This window comes from Apis laboriosa, unplaced genomic scaffold (assembly GCF_014066325.1).
Source record: "Apis laboriosa isolate Shangri-la unplaced genomic scaffold, ASM1406632v1 scaffold703_cov156, whole genome shotgun sequence".
NCBI lineage: Eukaryota > Metazoa > Arthropoda > Insecta > Hymenoptera > Apidae > Apis > Apis laboriosa.
The window spans coordinates 87,335-108,192 of NW_025224178.1; the positions used below are offsets into that span (position 1 = coordinate 87,335).

At 33.4% G+C, this 20,858-nt stretch overlaps 3 protein-coding genes and 1 long non-coding RNA gene across 8 annotated transcripts in view; 1 reads left to right on the plus strand and 3 right to left on the minus strand.

The window, feature by feature from the left end:
• Positions 1-4,610: 4,610 nt before the first annotated feature.
• On the minus strand, positions 4,611-9,304 carry LOC122719103. The gene is made up of 3 exons (XR_006347501.1): positions 8,473-9,304; positions 7,967-8,312; positions 4,611-7,330 (listed from the first exon to the last, which is right to left on the minus strand). It is a non-coding gene; the product is annotated as an uncharacterized LOC122719103 (long non-coding RNA).
• Positions 7,972-9,547, plus strand: LOC122719102. Its single transcript, XM_043944658.1, has 3 exons — positions 7,972-8,155; positions 9,166-9,315; positions 9,411-9,547. The coding sequence occupies exons 1-3, from the start codon at positions 8,030-8,032 to the stop codon at positions 9,489-9,491; spliced, it is 357 nt and encodes a 118-aa protein (XP_043800593.1). The 5' UTR covers positions 7,972-8,029; the 3' UTR covers positions 9,492-9,547.
• A 271-nt stretch (positions 9,548-9,818) lies between these two features.
• LOC122719101 lies at positions 9,819-15,736 on the minus strand. The gene is made up of 14 exons (XM_043944657.1): positions 15,597-15,736; positions 15,249-15,391; positions 14,998-15,174; positions 14,619-14,915; positions 13,604-13,721; positions 13,350-13,516; positions 12,398-12,640; positions 11,948-12,317; positions 11,715-11,865; positions 11,098-11,295; positions 10,870-11,012; positions 10,581-10,796; positions 10,054-10,395; positions 9,819-9,959 (listed from the first exon to the last, which is right to left on the minus strand). The coding sequence occupies exons 1-14, from the start codon at positions 15,687-15,689 to the stop codon at positions 9,924-9,926; spliced, it is 2,694 nt and encodes an 897-aa protein (XP_043800592.1). The 5' UTR covers positions 15,690-15,736; the 3' UTR covers positions 9,819-9,923.
• Positions 15,737-16,758: 1,022 nt separating this feature from the next.
• LOC122719128 (protein outspread) overlaps positions 16,759-20,858 on the minus strand; it is a 195,368-nt gene continuing 191,268 nt past the window's right edge. For 2 of the 5 annotated variants that reach the window (XM_043944706.1, XM_043944708.1), the window contains 2 exons: positions 19,765-19,908; positions 16,759-19,025 (listed from right to left, as the gene is read on the minus strand). In XM_043944706.1, the coding sequence (XP_043800641.1) occupies positions 18,877-19,025; positions 19,765-19,908 (293 nt within the window). In that variant the 3' untranslated portion in view covers positions 16,759-18,876. The remainder of the gene's footprint in view (positions 19,026-19,764; positions 19,909-20,858) is intronic. The other 3 variants (XM_043944709.1, XM_043944707.1, XM_043944710.1) reach the window with 3 other exon arrangements.

Below are 20,858 nucleotides of genomic sequence, written 5' to 3' on the forward strand. Positions count from 1 at the left end.
TAATTCTGCAAGGAACAAAATAGTTTGAGATATGAGAAATTATAAATCATCGTTGCTGAAATTTTTGACAATTGCAAAAATAGAGTAAAACATAAGCTTTGACATATTTATTATTATTATATGTTAATTTCGTCAATTTTTTTTTATCCCAATCTTCTCGAGAATCGTTTTAAATTTCATTGTATTTTTTCGCCATTTTACAATTGTTCCTCTTATCGATAAATCGATATCCTCGATATACTTTTTCGAATTTTGTTGCCATATTGAACGTGTTGTTAATAAGATGAATAACTGTATTGTCAACTGTTGTGCGATACCGACCTTTCCCTTGCACGTTTGATGTATATGAAAGCAGACACCTTTTGGAACGAAGTCGATGTACAATATTACGCGAAATTTCCAAGTTTCATCGAGTCTGGACGGTCTGTCAACGTAGCTGGTTACCATTGTAAACCCTACTATTGTAAGCCGGCGCCGAACTTCCGGAAGGATATCTGTATATGTATATAAGGGAGGAGACACAGTCGGTTTCTATGACTTTGACTCGCAGAGTGTCTTCTCTTGCTTTTCTCCGAACCCTTTTGTATCCAAAAATCGTGAGTTTCATTCATTATGGATATTAAAATTTACTCGTATTAAAATTACACGCGTTGAAGAATTTTATTTACGTCATAGATTATCAATTGGTAATTTTATTAACGTTAAAGATGTATTTTAATATCGTTTTTAACGTCATTACACATTAATGAATCTTTGATCGATTCATTAATTCGTTATATAGAATATTAAAATTATCTTTATTAATAAATTTTAATAAATATCTATACAAATATTGATAAAATTAAAAATTTCACGTAGCTATTTCTTTCGATTGATCTTATCTTATATTTTCAAACCTCTCATAATTTTTATCAAAAAAAAAAGCTATGTATCGTTCAATTTCCCCTCTCTCTCTTGGAACCACCAGTAAAAATAAACTCGTTTCCTCCCTCGCATATTGAAAAACCAGATCCCCCTCGATACCCTGTTATATAAATCAATAGTTGACACGTTGTGATAAATAGTAAAGTAATAGAGAGAAAAAGAGGGAGAAAGAGAGAGAGAAGTGACCGTCGCCTAGAGGGGAAATCCACGTATCATGGTCGATGTTTCCTCGTTGATTTACTACTCGTTCGTATCAAGAGGGAGACTATCTCCCTTTCTAACCATCAAAACTCTCCGTACTCGAGGCTGCAAGACTTCCCTCTTCGTTGCCTCCGTTATTGACAGAGCAAATAAGGATCGACAATAATAGGAATCGTTGACACGCCGTCAAACAAATCCTCGGGGAGGTTTGCCGTCACCATAACCAGGATTCATCTCGACGCACGGATTCCACGATTTCCGTGGGACGATATGACGCGCATTGTGGAAACATCGGGATCTCTTTGGGTGGGTATTGCGAGGAATGGAATGGATGGAAAAATATTTGCCTTAAGATCGTTGCTTTTGCGAGTGAGCCGTGAAAGATGGAATAGTGGATGGTAACGAAAAAAAATTCTGTGGAGAGTAAGACGAGAGAGGGAGAGGAGGGGAGAGACTCATTTGTACGATTGCTTCGTGACGATATTTCTCTTATGGGATGGATAATGTTGTTCAATTCGTGATTGACAGATATAAAATCGTCGCCAAGTTATATAATTTGGGATCTATCGATGACTAAGTCAACACGAATTTTTTATTTCCATATATATAGTTTTTCGTTTCCGTTCTTTGTCTTCATTTCCTGTCTGCAAAATTGCATTTGGTCCTGATTGTCAATTAAGGTTCTTTATTTATCTTTGTGAACTTTTTCCACTAACTCCTACACGTCTTCATTTTCTATTTTAGTATTTTCAAGAACTAAACTAACTTTTTAAAAATTGTTTTCCACCAAATAAATAATCGATTACTATTGTTAATATTGGAATTACTACCATTTACTTCACATATGGTGTAAAAGTTAAAAATATTTCGTATTTATAGAATTTTTTTATCCATCCTTCCTTCTACGTGAACAACAACAAATCAAGAAACGTACAGGAAAAAAAAAATATTTTGAACGCGTGATAAACATTTATCATTCGTGAAAATTTCATTTGTTTTTATTATTACTCGCGAATAAACATTGTACATCGAAACGATCGTATGCATAAATTGACCGCTGAATAATTTATCGAATTGATAATTTACCGCAACGTGTACAAAAAAAAAAAAAACAAAAAATCACGCATCAATCATGCGAGAGAGAAATTTATCTACCGATCTACCGATCGTGAAAAAAAAAAGGAAGAAGAAGAAGATGAAGATACGATGATGGCGCGTCCAAGACGCAATTTCAAAGCCTTGGATTCGCTTTACGCTCGGCGAAAAGTGCACAATGATCGCGCGATAAAAATATTTCCACGCCATCGTTGTTGAATCACGATGCATATCTCAATATTTTGCGAAAAGGAAACATCGCGGTGTTTGCAAAGCAATCAAGGAAATAGTGGCGGGAAGAACGAAAAGTAGTGAATAATTCATATCGTTCAAGCGTGCTATCACTATCCACAATGATTCCGTGATTCAACGATAATTTAACTTTAACGTTAAGTCTGACGTTAAATCTGGCTGCGTGGTTGCGTATGGACGCCGTACGATCGTTTGCATGACGTAATTGCAATTTGCGAATTGCACTTCGTGTCGGACATGTGTTTGATCTTGACATCGAGATGAGAAAGGAAAAATGGAATTATAAAAGATGGAAAGAAAGAGGCACGAGGAAATTGAACGAGTGTCTGAAATAACTGGGTATACAGTCAGCTGGCCTCGTACAATTCCCCTAATAGTTGCAATTAGATCAACCAGCCCGGCGTTCACCGCTTAATTGTCCTCTAATTAAATCAACTTCCACCCTTGTTTTCCATCCACTGCGAAGAGAAGTGGATTAGCGTTAAATAATACATGGGCGAGTCGATCGAGTCCCGATTAAACGATCGTCGAAATTAATCGCTCGAATTGGATATTCGTTTAAAATTTCATTTTCGTTTTCTACTCTGTCATTTGACACGGTAACCGTTTGATTAGGATCAATGGGATTTCTAACTTGTTGGATTGGACCAAAAACCGATATTGTTGGAATTGATTTTAGTGAAAAATTTCAATAAAATGGGAGATTCATTTTGTGATAACTCACCCACGCGATGCCAGTCGGGATTTTCTGGATGTGGAAACAGCAGACCATATGTTTCCTTTTTCGTTGGCTGGAATCTGAAATTAATCGAGTAGATTAATATTTTCCATAAAAATTCATCTAGAAAATATTCTTAAAAAATATATCCTCTTACCTTTGACTTTCATTATCTCGATCTCCAAGATACGGCCTTGTCAGATGGTATTACAAGTCCACTAGCAGGTCCAGTACGAAAAGCACTTTTCTTTACCTTTTCTGCTCTTTCTCCTTTTCATTTTGTTCCGCAACAGTGAAGTCTAGAAGAGAAAAGCTTCTTGCGGTCAGTAAAAATCCTCATTAAGTCTTCTTTATCTGAGCCAACTTATTTTGTTTGTTGTCTGTTGATTAAATGGTAAAAAAAAATGTAATAAATTAAACAGACAATTAATTTTGTATTATGTATAAGATACTTGTATATTATATACAGGTATCTTAGACCTTAAAAAAATTTTAGATTTTTATTAGGCAGTATCTTGGGAATTAAGGAATTTGTCACTAACCCATGGACTACATGGTTTAGAATTTTTATATTTTGGTATTTCGGTTGGTTGATTCTTTGGAAAAACGTGATGGAAGGGAAAATTGATGGTAAATGATTTTTTACAAAGCTAGGCGCGTTGGTAATTACAACGATTTGGCCGAACCGATGCGGAAATTATTTCACGGTAGAACGAGGAAACGTCAGGCATAGTTGTCACGCGATGCGGAATGCGTATTCACGTGTATGTGTGAGCGGGCGCGCGCGCGCGCGTGTGCGTGTGTGTGTGCCGATTTTAAGCGTCGAGAGCGAAATTACGCAATTCGTTAGCCGTAAATTCAGCGTTCATCGTTAAACCTTCAGCTTTGAACGGTTAACTCTTTGTCGACACTGTAAACGCAATAACAAACGCGGATAGTTTCGTTGTTTATTCGCGTATATCGCTGTGGGTACATTCTGTTCTATGAATGAAAAAAAAAAAAAAGAAGGGATTAGTACGGATTTAAGTTTTAAAGGATGGAATACGTTACGAAAAACACGTGTATATAAAATAATAGGTATATCAAAAGGTTCAAAATATTTTCTGATAATTAAAATATATTATATTATGTATGCGTGAAGTTATTTTACGTGTATTCTAGAAAAATAAGTTGAAAATATAGAGAAAGAGAGAAAAAGAGAGAGAGAGAGAGAGAGAAATATTCACATAAAAACTCATTTTAAAGAAAATGGAATTTGAAAATTCATCGAGTATACATGTAGTATATTATATCTGACAAAGCTTTGATTGAACATGTTCAAAATGGATTCTTTTTTAGAAAACAAGAATTTCTATGGGAAAAAAGTGCACGTTACACGCTACGTATTTCAGTTATTTTTACATATATATAAATATAAAAATATGTACTACTCTTTTTTTATTGTACACTCGTAGTCAAGTCAAAAATTAACATGTATTTGGCTGAGTCTATTTAATAATAAAAGAAGAGATCGTTCGCGCATCAATTTTTCTCAATTTTTGATATACACAGCATTTCTCACAACAAATTACAACAACCTATTATTCAATTCCCCATACAATATCTAACCTAACAATAAAAAAATTCCACGCATAATGAAACATATCCCACGATTACAATTCAAGTCTAAAAATTTCACACGCTACGTTCTATATAACGTTATATATAATCATCGCCTCCTGAATTATTCAATTTCCTGCAAAAACCAAGCCACGACAAAAAAGAAATTCCATACAAAATTCCGTAAGAAGACATATCCTATGCTTACGATTCTTATGTTAAATAAAAATTTTTATTGAAGTACATCTGGCATTCGTGCGCGACTTGGTCGCCGATAGATCGACGGAATTTCACAGACACACGCGATTTAATCGGAAACATTGCGTGCATACACACGTATATACGTACATCGTACATCATGCATCGGTTCGTGCGTTTGAAACGAGGGAGGAGGCATGTAATTAAAAAACCGGCGAGATTTTGGATTTTTTTTCAACCCTCCGCAATCCAAACGATCCCTTTTCTCTCTCTCTCTCTCTCTCCTCTCCTTTCTAGGCTAACCACGTATGGAAAAAGTTCTCGTTTGCGATTTTCACAAACGGAAACACGCGCGATTCGCCTGATCCAGGATCACTACCGGTGTTTAATTAGCCGGGACGTCTGGCTGTGTGTACGAACACGAATGAAAATTTTAATTCGAATCGAAACGATGGCCACCGCGGCTTGAAATTCACCCCTTCCATTAATCATCTTGTTTTTACAATAGATTTTTAGATTGACCATGGACGGTGGGGAAATTTCATTTTCCAGGACGATTCGTGTTTAATTCTTGCCTCGGTGACCAAGGTTTTAAACATTCAATTTCAGATTTCTGATTTCGCTAATTTTTTGGTAATGGGATTTTTTGATGTAAGTTGTTGTAACTTCGCTTGAAATAACTGGAGAATTCAAAAATCGATTTGAAAATATTTTGAAGAGATTGGTTAATTTTTAATTTTATGCTAAGTGAAGGGATACCTGGATAGCTGGATATTAACATAAGAATTAAGTGCACTTTCGTTAATTGATTTTAAAAATCGAAATAGTACTATTTGTTACGCGTCTCTGTCTCATAAATTTCTACTCTTTCTCTTGGAAGAGCTTGTAATTAATGAGTGTCGACAAATAATTAATTACAATATAACAGATTGTGTAATAGGTTGTTTACAAAGAATTATTCTAGAGATAGTATTCTCAATTGAGAATGATATATAATTATTCGAGAGGACGATCTTTCTGTTCAACAGATTCATTAAGATAATATAAGATCTGATTCTTCTTGAAAAAATTAACATTGAGATATTTATGAATCTTGAAGAGAATTATGAATCAATACCGATCAATATTATTTTTATTTTTTATCGTAGAAATATAGCAATGTGCATATTTATGTAAACAGATATTGACGATCTTATTTTTCTGTTTCAATTTTGCACGTATCAATATTCAGAGATAGTAAAAAGATTTATAAGGAAGAGTAATATCCCGAGATAGTGAAGAAAAATATCTTTCATCTTCAGCATTGAAAACTGTTTCTATATTCTAGATTGCCGATAAAGAAAAATATTGAATTCTATCAATTTTAAAATCTATCTTCTTCAAAGTTTATTAAAACTAATTAATAATTAACTAGAAATTTACTAGTGTTAAACATTTTCTTTGGCTTTAATAATTTCTATAAATCAGTTAATAGGAATATCAAAAATAAAAATAAAAAAAATTTTATTATTAAAACTAAAAGAAAATTGGAGACTTTTAAATGGATCACTAAATCAATGCTTCAATTTTTTAAAACAAAAGAATTTGAAGTATCGAAATTGAAAATTCTATTATGAAAAATTAAAAAAAAAAAAATCGAAGAATTTTATCATTAATTATAATATAACTACTTGATCTATTTTCCAACAAATCAACTATCAATTTCTCATTAAATCAATATGAATTTCCTCAAAAAATCCTATCAATCTCAACAAAAAATTCGAATGTTTCAAAAAGCTAAAAAAAAAAAATAAATAAATAAATAAAAAATAGAATAACGAAACCACTTTAAATTCCATTCTGCCGAAAATCCAGGAAGAAGAGAACGTAATATAGGCGATGGCTTCTCGGTACGGCGAAATTCCTCGAACTGACGGAAAATTATTGGGAAAATCTATCGACTGGCGGGCGCAGCGAGGCGAGGCAAACTGCCGCTAATCACCGGCGAAATCTCGATTTAATGGTCGACAGGAGGGTGGCCGTGGTGCACGTGGAGAGAGAGCTGGTGATGCGCAACGCCTAGCCGAACAAAAACCGTCGTCTGGTCCGCTCGCATGCGTCGCAACGATAAATGCGATCGCGCCTCGCTGCATACACACTCCGTTACATTTTATGCAAAATAGCCGAGCCGCGACGCCGGCCTCCATGGATTTATCGATGAATCCGCGCGTGCATTTCCTCGAATCGGAGGAAACCCGCTTCCGTGATCCATCTTCGCTTCATAGTTCCCTTTGATTCGAGTTGCAGAAAGATCCGGGTACGGTATTGCTCGGTACTCGTTATTTCGAGAATATATAGTGTATCCTGAAAATATTCGAAATATTTTTCTTTTTTTTATTCTTTATATTAAGGACAAAATTATATTCAAAATAAAACTTTGAGGTTTGATTTTACTCTTATAAATAGAAAGAAAGAAAATATAATATAAAAGAAATTACAAATATTTCAATTTTCAATTAGACATAAAATCTAAAATCTCCACAGATAGAATCATAAATCTTTTCAATGTCTCCTACTTCATCCAATTCTAAAACCAATATTCAAATGTTTCAATAATTCTCAACTTCAATAATCCATGAACTCAATCTTCTTCATCAATTTCTTAATCAAAAAAAAAAAAAAGAAAAAGAAAAAGAAGAAAGAAAAAACTACCCGATAAAAGTTCATCTAATAAAAGAAATTTTCAACTACTATCGGATTCACCAGACCTATCCGTCATCCAAAGGCCGCAAATGAAATCGAAAAGAAGAGTAGCACGCTGGCACAGAATGAAAGAACGGCGCCAAAGGCTTGGCCACCACCACCGCGGGTGGGCTCCGGTTCTTAAAAAGTCAATTTCACGGGGCGAACGGCCAAAGGGGATCGACAGGTTGATCGCGCGGATCCACTCTGTCCATCCCCGTGGTTTTTTACGGACGTGGAGGGAAAACGAATACGTACAGGTTTGGTAAAGAGCGTAAGCGAGCGCCACCCCATCATATTGATCGTAGCCGGCTGCTCAACATGGCGCCGGGGATGGCGTTTGCGATCGGTCTGATCCTCGTCGTCGGACAGCTGAAGGAAGGGCCAGGCACCCTCGCCAAGACCTTCACCTTCCCTGAATATCCGTACAAGGAGACTACCAAGAATGTAAGTCGTCCAAACCAGTTTGGCGAGAATCCTCGCGAGGGCCGCGTTTCCATCTTGTGTACAGGTTATGGTCGATGCCTTGTGTTTTGGGGGGTGGCGCTTTTTGCCGCACCGGCCTCGTCTGGCAACTGTATTAAATTCAGCATTGGCAGGGAACCTACGGTGATTACGATAGAAATATTAGAAAAGAATTTCTTATTATCGTTTGTTTCTTTTCTACTTCTTTAATATTTTATTTATATTTTATATGTTTAAAGAAATTATTTTATATTTGTTTCGGATGAAGATAGTTATTAGTTGAGTAATTAAATGATTACCATGTAGGAAGTTACGTAGGATTCCTCGAGTTAAAATTATCGAGAGACCTCTCACAGTGATATCTTGTCAGTGATGCGTGATACTCGAGGATTGCTTCGCATCGTGGATCCAGCATCCCCATGGGGGACGTAACGAGGCGACGGGTGATTTCGCGATTTCGCCATGGGGGTAAAATCGATTTGGCATTAACTCGAACAGTCAAAGTGCTCGAGGCGTACTTCGATTTTATCACTGGTGCTGATATATCTTTGCCATTTCGAGAAACTGTAATCAAGTTTGCTTCGAGAAAAGAATCGTCTTCGACAAAAATACGGTTCTTGTGAATTCAACTTCTCTATTGTCTTTTACTTCACAGTAAAATAAAAATAGTATCGGTATTAGTATCAGTATTTGTATCAGTATTTGTATCAGTGTATTGTCCATACAAAAAGAAAGGAAACTATCTTCAAAGAAAATTAAACAACAGCATCAATAATAGAACTCGTACGAGCATTAATTGGGGTTAATCTTTGAACACGCACGAACCAATTGTTACGCTCAATTTTATCCCATTATTGTTTGTTAGAAGCATACACAGTTAGCTATATTCACATTTTCCATCGCGTGCTAAAAGACTCTTCAACTCGGTATCAATCGAATGGAGTGGATTTGAATTTAGTTCTGATATTTTTATAACAAAATGTTGCCCGCAGGAACTTCTCTTCAGGCAATTCGAGCAGGCTTGCGAAGAAAGCGGCGCTTGCAAGATCTTATCACCGGAAAGAAGTGACATCGCCAAAACAAGATGCATTCGCGAATGCGTGTCACCGTCCTGTTACAAAGAAATCTATTTGTTCGATCAGGTACTACTCCCTCATTAATTGCTCTTAAACTCTCTCATTTTTTTTTTTTTTAAATATTTACGTGAAATATTTCAAGTTCGAGCATTTGATTGCAGTTAGAAGAAGGTGAGATCGACGTGAGATTGAACTCTTTCAAGGGTTGTTTCATGCAGCGCAACGCTCGCCCGCGAAAATAACAAAAACCTGCCATCACGAAAAGAAACCGGAAAAAGAAACGCCGAGCACGGCAGAGGCGACTACGAAAGGCGGCGAACACGGATTCCAAGCGAAAGACGCACCGCACAAATCGTGTCCGACCAGTTCCCGAATAATAATAATAAATAATAATATGACAATTTTTAATACACACTATCCGGCCGGGGCATTTAGAGCGAGGAGAGCAATCAAGCTATTTAGCATACACAACAAACTATGGATACATTATATTTCAGGATCACGCTGAAACGCACGCGTTAAACAGTTAAGCCGGGACGGATTAAATTCGTCCATGATTGATCTTTTTCTACTTTTTGTACGCACGTATTTAACATGTTAACGATGTTATCGAGCAATGTTGCACGGATCGAATAAACTGTTAAAGCAAAGCTTCTCAAGGCTGTATATTTCATTCACGTTTCTCCCAAATATTCCTTATATTGCGATAACTAGAAATAACGTATTATTTTTACAAAAAATGATAAGAAAATAAATAGTAGATGATAATAGATGAGAAGATATTTATGAGAGTGAGAGACTCACCGCGTAGAGAAGATTGTAAAACGCTGTATCGGTTCTCAAATTCTTTACCATATCAACGTAGCTCTTGATCTGATCCAAAGTTTCCTCGAACGGAGTCTTGCAAAGTGATCTCGCGTTCCACGGTCCTTCATCGTTGCAATATCTTTTTCGATAGCGGAGCCAGGTTGAAACGAACTCGAGAAAGTGATAGCTTACGTGGCATGTCTCCAGGATAGAAGATACGATATCATAGTTGCTCATCAATGTGCACATATGATACATCAGAGACTCGACATTTACGTGGCAGAATTTCAAGACACCTTGGAGACATTGGTACACAATATCTCTTTGCGTTGGCTCGCACTTGAATAAAAAAATCATAAAATATTAATAGCATGTATTAATCTTAAATTATAAAATATATCTTCCTCTCTTAAACTGAACCAATCTATTTTTTAGGATTAAAACGAATTTATTAAATATATATAAATCTTTCGAGAATCAACTATATTTAGAGCCAATTATTCGATTGGAATATAAGCACTAACTCTTTCATGAACGGTATGAAGGATCTCGTAGAGATTGATCAAACCCTCCGCTCGATCGTCAGGGATCTCGTTCAGTCTGACAGGTGATCCGTCAATATTTTGAGTTAAAAGTTCCAGCGTGAGTTGCATTCCATTGATCGACGAGTGGACGTAGCTCCTCGTATTTAACAGCAAATCGGCTAAGCTCTGCACGTCAATCGTCACCGGCTTACCACGCTGGAAAACACGTTCGATTGATGGTTGATCGATAACACGGATCTATTATTTACGAACATGGGTATTCCTCTACCTGGATCGACGATTTTTCTTGACAGTGTACAATATACGCGAGGAGTTTCAAGCAGACAGCGGATAATTCAGGCGTTTCGATCGAGAAACCTTGCGCGAGCAATTCTTCCAAGAATCTTGATGCCATGCAATACTTGTCTAGAACTGTGAAAGAAAAGGAAGGGTGAAGAAGAGTGAAATCGTTTCTTTTTTACTATTTATCGAGCGAACATCTCGCTGAAATATGTACTCGTGAACGGTTTGACCGTCATGGACGTGACCAGCAACGCGTACGACTGCATTATTACTAGTGTCCTCAGCTTCAAGTCCCCTTCTTGATGTAGGAAGATGGATATAAGATTGTCCGCGCACCTGTTCCTGATGCTCGGTGATAAGGAATCCGGAATGGACACATTGGTCAGCTCTAATACAGCTTTTATTTGCTCGTCTATTGAAAATTTTTAGTTTAAAAAAAGGTTTAATGCAAATTGAAGAATATTTAAAACATAACATTTAAAAAAATTTATTAATTAATTAATAAAACTCATTAAATATTATGTATAAAAAATTAATGATTTGAAAGTCAATTATAATATTTCAATGAAATTTCTAATTTATTCATACATTTCTATTGATTCGCTAGACTAAACATTTAAAGAACAGCATCAAACAATTTCCAATTAATTTTATGTCATATTTTTCATATATATATTTTTTTCTATTGAGACTATGTGGATGTTTACGTATTTATAAAAAATTTAAATATAAATGTAAAAATTTTAATATAAAAAAAAATAAAAGTAAAATGCATATTGTGACATTTAAAATATTTGTGTTATAAAAATTTCAATCTATATAAAAGAATACCTTTCGATGGTTGATAAGATGAAAGAAGATTAGGCAATATGTGCCAGGTAATCTCCGCAATTTCCTTGCAATTATCCACACGTATCATCTCTCTAATCCCCTTCATCGCAAGATTGATTATCTTATCCGAGTATCCCGTTTGTATAACAAGCTTTTTTCCAAAAGAACTTTCATTAGATCATCTTATCTGGTCTTACAATTTCCTCGAAGCTTTCAAGCATATGCAAATTTACCAATAAATAATGTTGTACAACTTTTGCACAATCCAGAGTTAACAATGGTTTGATGTCACCGTCAGATTCAATCAACCACAGATCCATCGCTCGGTTTCGCAGATCCTTGGGAAATTCGTGGCAATTCAGACAATAATGCATCAAATCTATGTGATGAGTGTAACAATCGTTCAACTTGGAATATTGTAACGCAGCTGCCAATCGTTTCACGGCTTTGTCGTAATTCTGTTCCAATCTCGGCGATGGATGCGATACGGACGCAACAGCGAACAGAAACCATAAAATTTTCAAAATTTGAGCCGGTATCTGCTCGGATTTAGGAAGATTAACGATCCTTTCTATCAGTGATTTCAAGCATATCATATCGGTTCTATATAATATGATATTTCAAAATATAATAGTGTTAAGAAAAAATTATTGATCTTAATTCGAATATAAATAATTTTATACTCTCTGGTTCCATGGAAGTGATAGTAAATTAGAGTCATTAAGGCAGTCGCGCTATTCCCTTGATGATGAGCTATGATGTTCATCCATTGTTCGGGATCTTTTGGAAGATCCAATAATCCTTGATGCACCAAATTTTCAAAGCTTATTTCTCGACTTGTGGATTGAATAATTGGCATGGATTTATCGGCTAAAGTGATTATAATCCGTGATAATAGCATGCAAGTGCTACGTCGTAAGATTTCTCTAAAATAATAATAATAATAAATAAATAAATATCTAAATAATAATAATAATAATAAAAGAAGATTGAATTGAAATGAAGATTTCTAAATAATATAAAAGTTGTAATAGCAGAAATAATCTCCAATAAAGTAAGTATTTCTCATGGTACAATGAAACTTTTGCTATACTTTCAATTCGTTTTTTCTCAAATCTAAAAAGTTCGATATTTTTTTCTTTTGAATCATTTCTATTGATAACGAAGTTTAACAGACTTTATTATTATTTATTATTATATTAATTATATTATTTTTTTCACAAGCAATCTTTTTTTCAACATTAAAATAGCTCTTTGATTTGAGTGATAAAAAATTCCTATGCTCATTGTTTTGGAAAAACAACCTGATGTATAAATAACAAATAAACAAAGGGAAAATAAATAAATGAACCAAAGATGTGAAGCAAAGCAAAAATATAGAGGAACACATTTATAAATTGGAGCTGTGAGAGAAAACGAATTCCGTTATTAAAAAGGTATGAATTTTTCTGTCCACAGACAGTGCAAGATTTATAAGATGAAATTAAATTACTTTCAAACGTTTCAAAGTTTTTTCTTTTTTCTAATCATATAACGACTACTAGCTACAACTTCAAATACAAGTAACAATCATGATGGAATCACTTGAGCAATTTAATCGCATCATCGAACAAATGGATTGTCGTCGAAACTTACGGAAGTCTGATGGTTAACAGCAAGAAGTACTTCAGATATCCATTGGCGGTCAAGTGGTTTGACAAGTTGTCGCGACCGCAGCGACTGCTCAGCTTGTAAAGGTTGTTCAGACAAGTCACAAGATTCTTATGGAATTTAACCCTGTCCGTTTCGTTTGATTCTGTATTCTGCAAAATGGGAATGAAAAGGGTCTTTGATATTCGTTGTAATTAAATATGTGTCGCATCGAATCTATTAAAAACGTTTTAACTTACTTTAACGTAAGGTATCAACGTGTTCATCGTTACTGTGCGGATCGTCTTTGTCAGGGTGGATTTGAACTTCGAGACTTTGTCGAAGAATCCTCGATTGTCGTCTTCCGTGATGCATAACCTGAAAAAAAACAAGCTTTTATGTTAATAAAATATATAATTATAATTTAACATTAGAATTATTTGAGTTATTCATTTATTAGTTTCATAATCAATTAAATAGTATTTCTTAATAAATAGTTATAAATGTAATTAAAATTATTTTAATTACATTTAAAAAAAATTATTTTCTTATATTTTTTAACTATTTTTTATACATTAGATATTTACAGATTATAAGTCTCGACAAATATTTGAATTTTATATTATTATAGAAATATTTAATGTTTGTAAGAAAAAAATAAGGAATGTCTAATGATTATTCAAATATTTCTATCATACAGAAATTTGCTAAAATTTACCCAGAAATGTTATTGGAATTAAAACAAAGTATGATTATTATTTATGATTCTAATTGAGAACTAAATATCTAAATATCTAATTATAACTAAGTAAGTAACTAAGTATTTAAGTATTTAAATTGTGTTAGAGAACATTTGAACAATGAACTAATATTTCACATTTATAAAGTTTAATTTTTGACAAATATCCAAATATTTTTGAATTATACAAATATATAATATAAATATAATATATAATATATTATATATAAAATATATAATATAAATATATTTATAAATTATCAAAATTAAATAAAATATATACTAATTCATGATTATTCAAATTTTTAAATGTATCTGAATGAATTTCCAAAATTTAAACAAGAAATCAATGTTTTATGTATGGAAAATTTAATACCTAATAAATATTTAAATATTTTAAATTATGCTATATAAATTGCGATTACAATTGAAGTGTTTTTCTCGATAAAAGACTAAAATTAACATTAGGAAACTTGTAAACTTTTAGTTATGAAACTCTATCTATTCGAATGTATGTATATAATATATAATCTCACCGTGTAGAAGAGGAGCAAACAGCACACAATGCATTCGCAGCATACGAGACCGAGACATCATCGTCGCTATATTCGACGATCTCTTTCATTAAATTGAGAGCTTTGTGACACAGTTCATATACACCGTCATCCCATTCGTCTTCAGCATCAACGTTTTCAAGAACGAGATTCAATAACAAAATGGAAGAAAATTTTATCTTTTGATCCCAAAGATTTTCCAAGATCAATAATTTTAGAAGAATTAGTACTTGTCTCGGTACACAAACTACGTTGAAATCCATATTGAACTCTACTGCTCTATAATTTATTACAGTTTATAATATACATAATAATATGCTTTTTTACAAAGTTACTAAATAATATTTTCTTAAATATTCACCTATAAAGTATATCATAAATACTTGAAATAAGCTTCTCTAATATTTGAGTTTCTTTACAACGAGATTTTAGAATGCAAACTGTAATTTTCAAAATGGAATCCAAGGCATCTGTGGCTACGTGACTTTCGTAAAACTTTCGATATATTAATACCAAATCCAAAAAATCAAGAATACATCTATTAAGATATAATAAAAGATTTAAAAAAAATTACTGATTTGTTTCGTATTAAATATTTTATATGAAACGTACGGAAGTAAACGATCACTGGAGGTTTGTAAAATTTCAAATATAATCGAAAGTATGTCGAACTTGATTAACTTTGAAAGAACTGCCTCTTTCTTCACAACGTCACCATTTTTGAATAAGTTGGATATTCGATCGATGCATTTGATCTATACAATTTCTTTTTAGATTATAATTATACTATTACTATGTAATGATGGTTATGATATATGATCCAATGTAAGTTTATAATATATTCATATTTTAACTAGAAAGGTACACTTAAAAACCTTTGCAACATGTGAATATGAACAACGAACTTTGATGTTTCGTTTACAAATCGAAAATTATGAGAATTTTGAGAATTATACATACCTGAGAATATTCATCGCCTAACATCAATCTCTCCTTTGTATTTATAAGCAAAATATCGATATCCTTAATATGTAACTGAAATAAAGGCTCCATTTTGCACAAATAACTGATAATTTACACAAAATTTGTAAGAACACGCAATAAATTAATCTACGACCACCACAGATTTCCCTCCAAATTGCTGAACGTACTTTTAGAACTACGTACATGCGCAGAACTAGTACGCAGGACTACCACGCAGTTTTAAGGAGCAGAATTAACCGCCAACGCCATCTCTTGTATATTAAAGACACTTCCTTATAGAATAAAGAGATAAAATAAAGAAGAATAGGAATTGATGATAGGCGCCATCTCTTGTATATTAAAGACACTTCCTTATAGAATAAAGAGATACGATAAAGAAGAATAGGAATTGGTGATAGGCGCCATCTCTTGTATATTAAAGACACTTCCTTATCGAATAAAGAGATAAGATAAAGAAGAATAAGAATTGATAATAGGCGCCATCTCTTGTATATTAAAGACACTTCCTTATGGAATAAAGAGATACGATAAAGAAGAATAGGAATTGATGATAGGCGCCATCTCTTGTATATTAAAGACACTTCCTTATAGAATAAAGAGATAAGATAAAGAAGAATAGGAATTGATGGTAGGCGCCATCTCTTGAATGTTTTTAGAAATATATTTTTACACTACTCAAGAGATGGCGTTGACGGTTAATTCTTATTCTATCTCTATCCTTTTTCTATTATTTTCTTTCCTTGTCTACATAGTTTCATTTGCGGCACTCTAGAGATGGCGCTGATTTTCATATTTTTATCCTATCGCTATCCTTGTCCCACTACTTGCTTTCTTTGTCTATCTTTAATTTCGATGCGTCATTACAAAAGTGATATATAATGTTAATTAAAACTAAACAAATTTTTGAGAAAACAGATTGATAGAATATTTATTCTATTTTTTACTTGTGATTTCTTTTTAATTCCAATCATTACTAATGTTGTAATTTTATTGTGACATTAAATTACTTATGTTAAATTGCATTAAAAAGGTTAGAAAGTTTTAGTGTTTCGATGTGATAAAAAAATATATTGAAGTAGATTTATTGTCTAATTCTTTCGAAATCTACGAAAATAGATTCATTAAACAGATATTCACGTCAATGGTTACTATATTTTATTTCAAACGTTATTATAAATTATAATACAAATACAATAAGTATAATTGTAATATATTATAAATGTTAAACAATCCTGAGTAATTACTCTACATAAGAGATAATGAATCATATTGTTATCGATAATCCTTTTCTTTCTCTCGTTCTTTCTTTCTTTTTTTTTTGTTGTAATTCGCTTTCCTCGACATTATTCACAATGTCGGATGACATCCTCGCTGGAACGAACCGTGACAATATATAATATAGAATATAATATAATAATAACATATAATATAAACAATCCATTTCATATGGAAGGGGTTAATTCTAAGTTATTTATATTTTCTTGCTCCTTAAATTGAGAACGTCATAAACTATACAATATTAACATCAAAAAATGATAATGTCGCGATCCGACAAAAACATTTACACAATGACAAAATGCGGTAATACACAGTGCAATGTGACAACGCCGTATTATATTCAATATTATGTGCAGAATCTATACATAACAAGAGCGAAACAAGCGTACAAATAATTTTCGATTTACGAAAAATTAACGAGAAACAGTGCAGGTAGTAAAGAAAAGAGAAAAGAGAAAACGAAAGTAAATTAGAATAAATCATACCTCGTTTTCTTTTACCGCGATAAAGTTTCGCCATTTTTCGCTTTAACATACTAATCGTCTTTACAAAACAAATAAAAAAAAATAATAATAATAGTCACGAACAACGTGTCAACAAAATGAAAAAAAAAAAAAAAAAATTATAATCGAAGCCTCCCTAGAAGACGAACTTTGAGCCGATCGTCGATTAAAATTAGCCCCCTCGTAAAGTCACAAGATGGCATTATAACAAATCTTACGATTTTTATAATTAAAACGCAAACGTAACAACCTTGACGAATTATTTGTCAATACACTTTCACACCAATACATATATGCGTTACATTGCGTTAACTACCACGACACTTGTATAAATGACTCGCAATACAGTAGACTGTCAATTACTCAAACTTTTGGTCTCTTTTTCTACGTTTAGAGATTCCTGTATTCGAGACCACGAAATTTAATTAATCGATAATCGACGTTCTACTGTATTTCCTTCGCATCTGTCGCTTTTCGTGCCATTTCTCGTCATCTCGAAAAAAATTTTAAAAAAATATCCTACCTAGGATAGTAGTCTTAATTTCCAATAATTCTGCTCAATTGATTCAATTAAATTAAATTTCTCAACATATTTCTCTATTTATTATAATTCAGATTCAGACTCGAAGCACCAGAAAAATATATCGCGTACTAAGAAGATAAAACAAAAGGAACGAAATGCTTTGATTAATGATCATGTATACAATTGCACCATTACGATAATTGCAAAATAATCACGACGAGAAACGGCAGATATAAACTGAAATAATGCCCTAGAAACGCACGTCGCTCGCGAAAATCGATCGAAACGATCACTACTCGGTCCTACGGGAAAAATCATCGAAAGTTTTAAATGCGTATCAAATTAACCACCTTTATCGAGCGGTGGTCCCATTAAACGATATAAATTCGATCGATATGAGGGAGAAGAAAGAGGACAGTCCCTTCGAAAACGACCTATCGTTCGCGATAGGCTTTCAACCGTAAAGCAGAACTCGCGAGCCTAGCGCGGGACCCGAGCCTCGTTTCGGCTATTGAATCATGTTTACTTGATAAACATGCTCAATATCGTTACGTTACGACGAGCACGATCCCGGGCGATCGTAATAATTGACATTTGCTCCATTCTACCGTCGAAGCTCTATTCCCTATGGCAGTGACGAATTGCCTGTAAATTGTCAATGGAAAAAAAAAAAAAAAAAAAAAATAAAAAATTTTTTGGATTGTCTAAATATTTGAAAAGAAACGAATATCGAAAAATGCTGTATTTTTGTGGGTGATAATGCAAAGAAGTCGAAATTCGTGGGTCTTGAGGAAGACTCGGAACGAGTCTGACTTAGCACCATTCGAAAACAATTGTACGCGCGAATTATACAATTTAAACGAGTTTTCGACGATGTATTTTTTTTTTTTATATGATATGCGTGATTATGAATTTTTAACGGAAGAATATAGTATGCGTGTTAATTAACGATTCAGAGCTCGAAACGTTTCTTCCTCTCGGCGACCATTCCCACTGCTGGAAGTGGTGGGTGGAGCGGGTGATGATAACTCGGCGTGGGCGTTGGAGGCAAGCTACGACAACTTCTGCTGGACCATCTCACTGCTGGAGACCTCATCAGCTCTGTAAATGGGATTACACTTTATTCGGTATTCTCTTCACTGATTTCGCTTTCTCCCGTGTTACCTTGAATGATAAGCTCGCGTGGAAAAGGAAATCAAGGTGGTAAACTCGGGTAAAAGAATATGTATGATTACTTGCATTAATATTTGAACATTACATTATATCTTCTTAAGGATTATTTAAATATAGTATGTATTTATTTTTAAACAGAAAAATGTTTCATATTCTATTCATATTCTTTTCATAAAGATATTCAAAATATCATTGTTTAAAATAACACATGAAATATATAAATAATCCTTTCACATACAAAATAAATAAGTATTAATGCAAGTAACTGTACACACTCAGAAAGTCCAAATCCAATATATGTGCATCAACAATTAAACTGCAAACACAGTACAATATTGTTATAAAATTAAACGAATATATGAATGAATTAAACAAATATATTATAATAATACAATGTTATTACAATAACAACATAATATTATAATATATTATAACAGAATACGTGAAGGAACCTGAACCTAAACTTTGACAAGCTTCTAATTTTATCCCAAGCCAGTTAAGCAGCCAAGATAAAGATGTAAGCAAAGTTAAAGAAAAGGTGAAGAAAAAGAGAAAGAATAAAGTGCAGAATAGGGAAGCGTGTCGGAGACAAAACAAAACTGATGGAGTGCTTCGTCGACGAATTCGTTGCAAGATTCTTCCTTAATTGGCAAAGAAGAGAACGGACCTGCAACGGAGAGAGCTGGGGGTTCCGGGGTGAGGCGGGACTCGGGAGGATTGTCGGCATGGAAGCTGTATGCCTCTTGCTGTTTTTCGGTTTTGTCGCTGCTCTGCCAGCCACCGCCGGCGCCGTCGACCTCTGCTGTGCCACCTTTCGTGTGAAATACAATTGTCGAAATACGATTATCAGGTTTGCACAGTCCGTTTCCGCGTATACATCATAATTGTCACGTCATTCATTCGTGTAGTCATTTTTAGGAATTATTTCAGAAAACGAATAAAATTGTCTTGGACTTGTCAGAAGAAGGGTATGAATATTTATAAAGTCTATGTATAAACGATATGATTTGTGGGTTCTGTTAAATTGAAATTTGTTCCATATAGTTTTCGAATTTTTATATTTCAATCTCACATTTGTCTCGATTAATAAAAACTTGATGATTTGAGAAAAATTTTGAGATATCTAACAATAATAATATAACGATATAATATTATATATATTATTGTTATGTATTATTATATATTATTTTATATATATATATATAATATATAAATATATGTAATAATATAACGATAAAATTTTTAAATAGTCTCTCTACATGGTCAATATTATAAAGAAATATAAATATAACTCGAAGAATCTCGAAGAAGCTCGAAGAACCCAAAAATCATGTAAAAATTAAAACATATTTTAATTCTACGTTGCCACCGATCTGTATCTCTAAGACAGATGACAAGACGGTCAGAATGGAGTAATTAATGATTTTTCTTACACACCTAATTATGTTCCCAATAGTGAAGCGGCTCTTACAGTTACAATCGCAGAGTTTGATGCGGGTGTTCGGAAGCATGTGGAATATTTTTATGTAAAAAATTGACATTTCGTACTGTATACAGATTGCAAAAATATGATCTCCAGTAATAAGAAAATGTAAAAAGTTTGCGTTACAAAATTCTTCGCTTATAAAAACACTATGGTAGACTATTTCCCCTAATCCCACACGCTTCCGAATCTATGTTAATGATACATTGAAAAATTATTATGCGCACAGATTAGACATCCAAGGAGTACAAAATCACATTCACGAGAAGGCAGAAGTT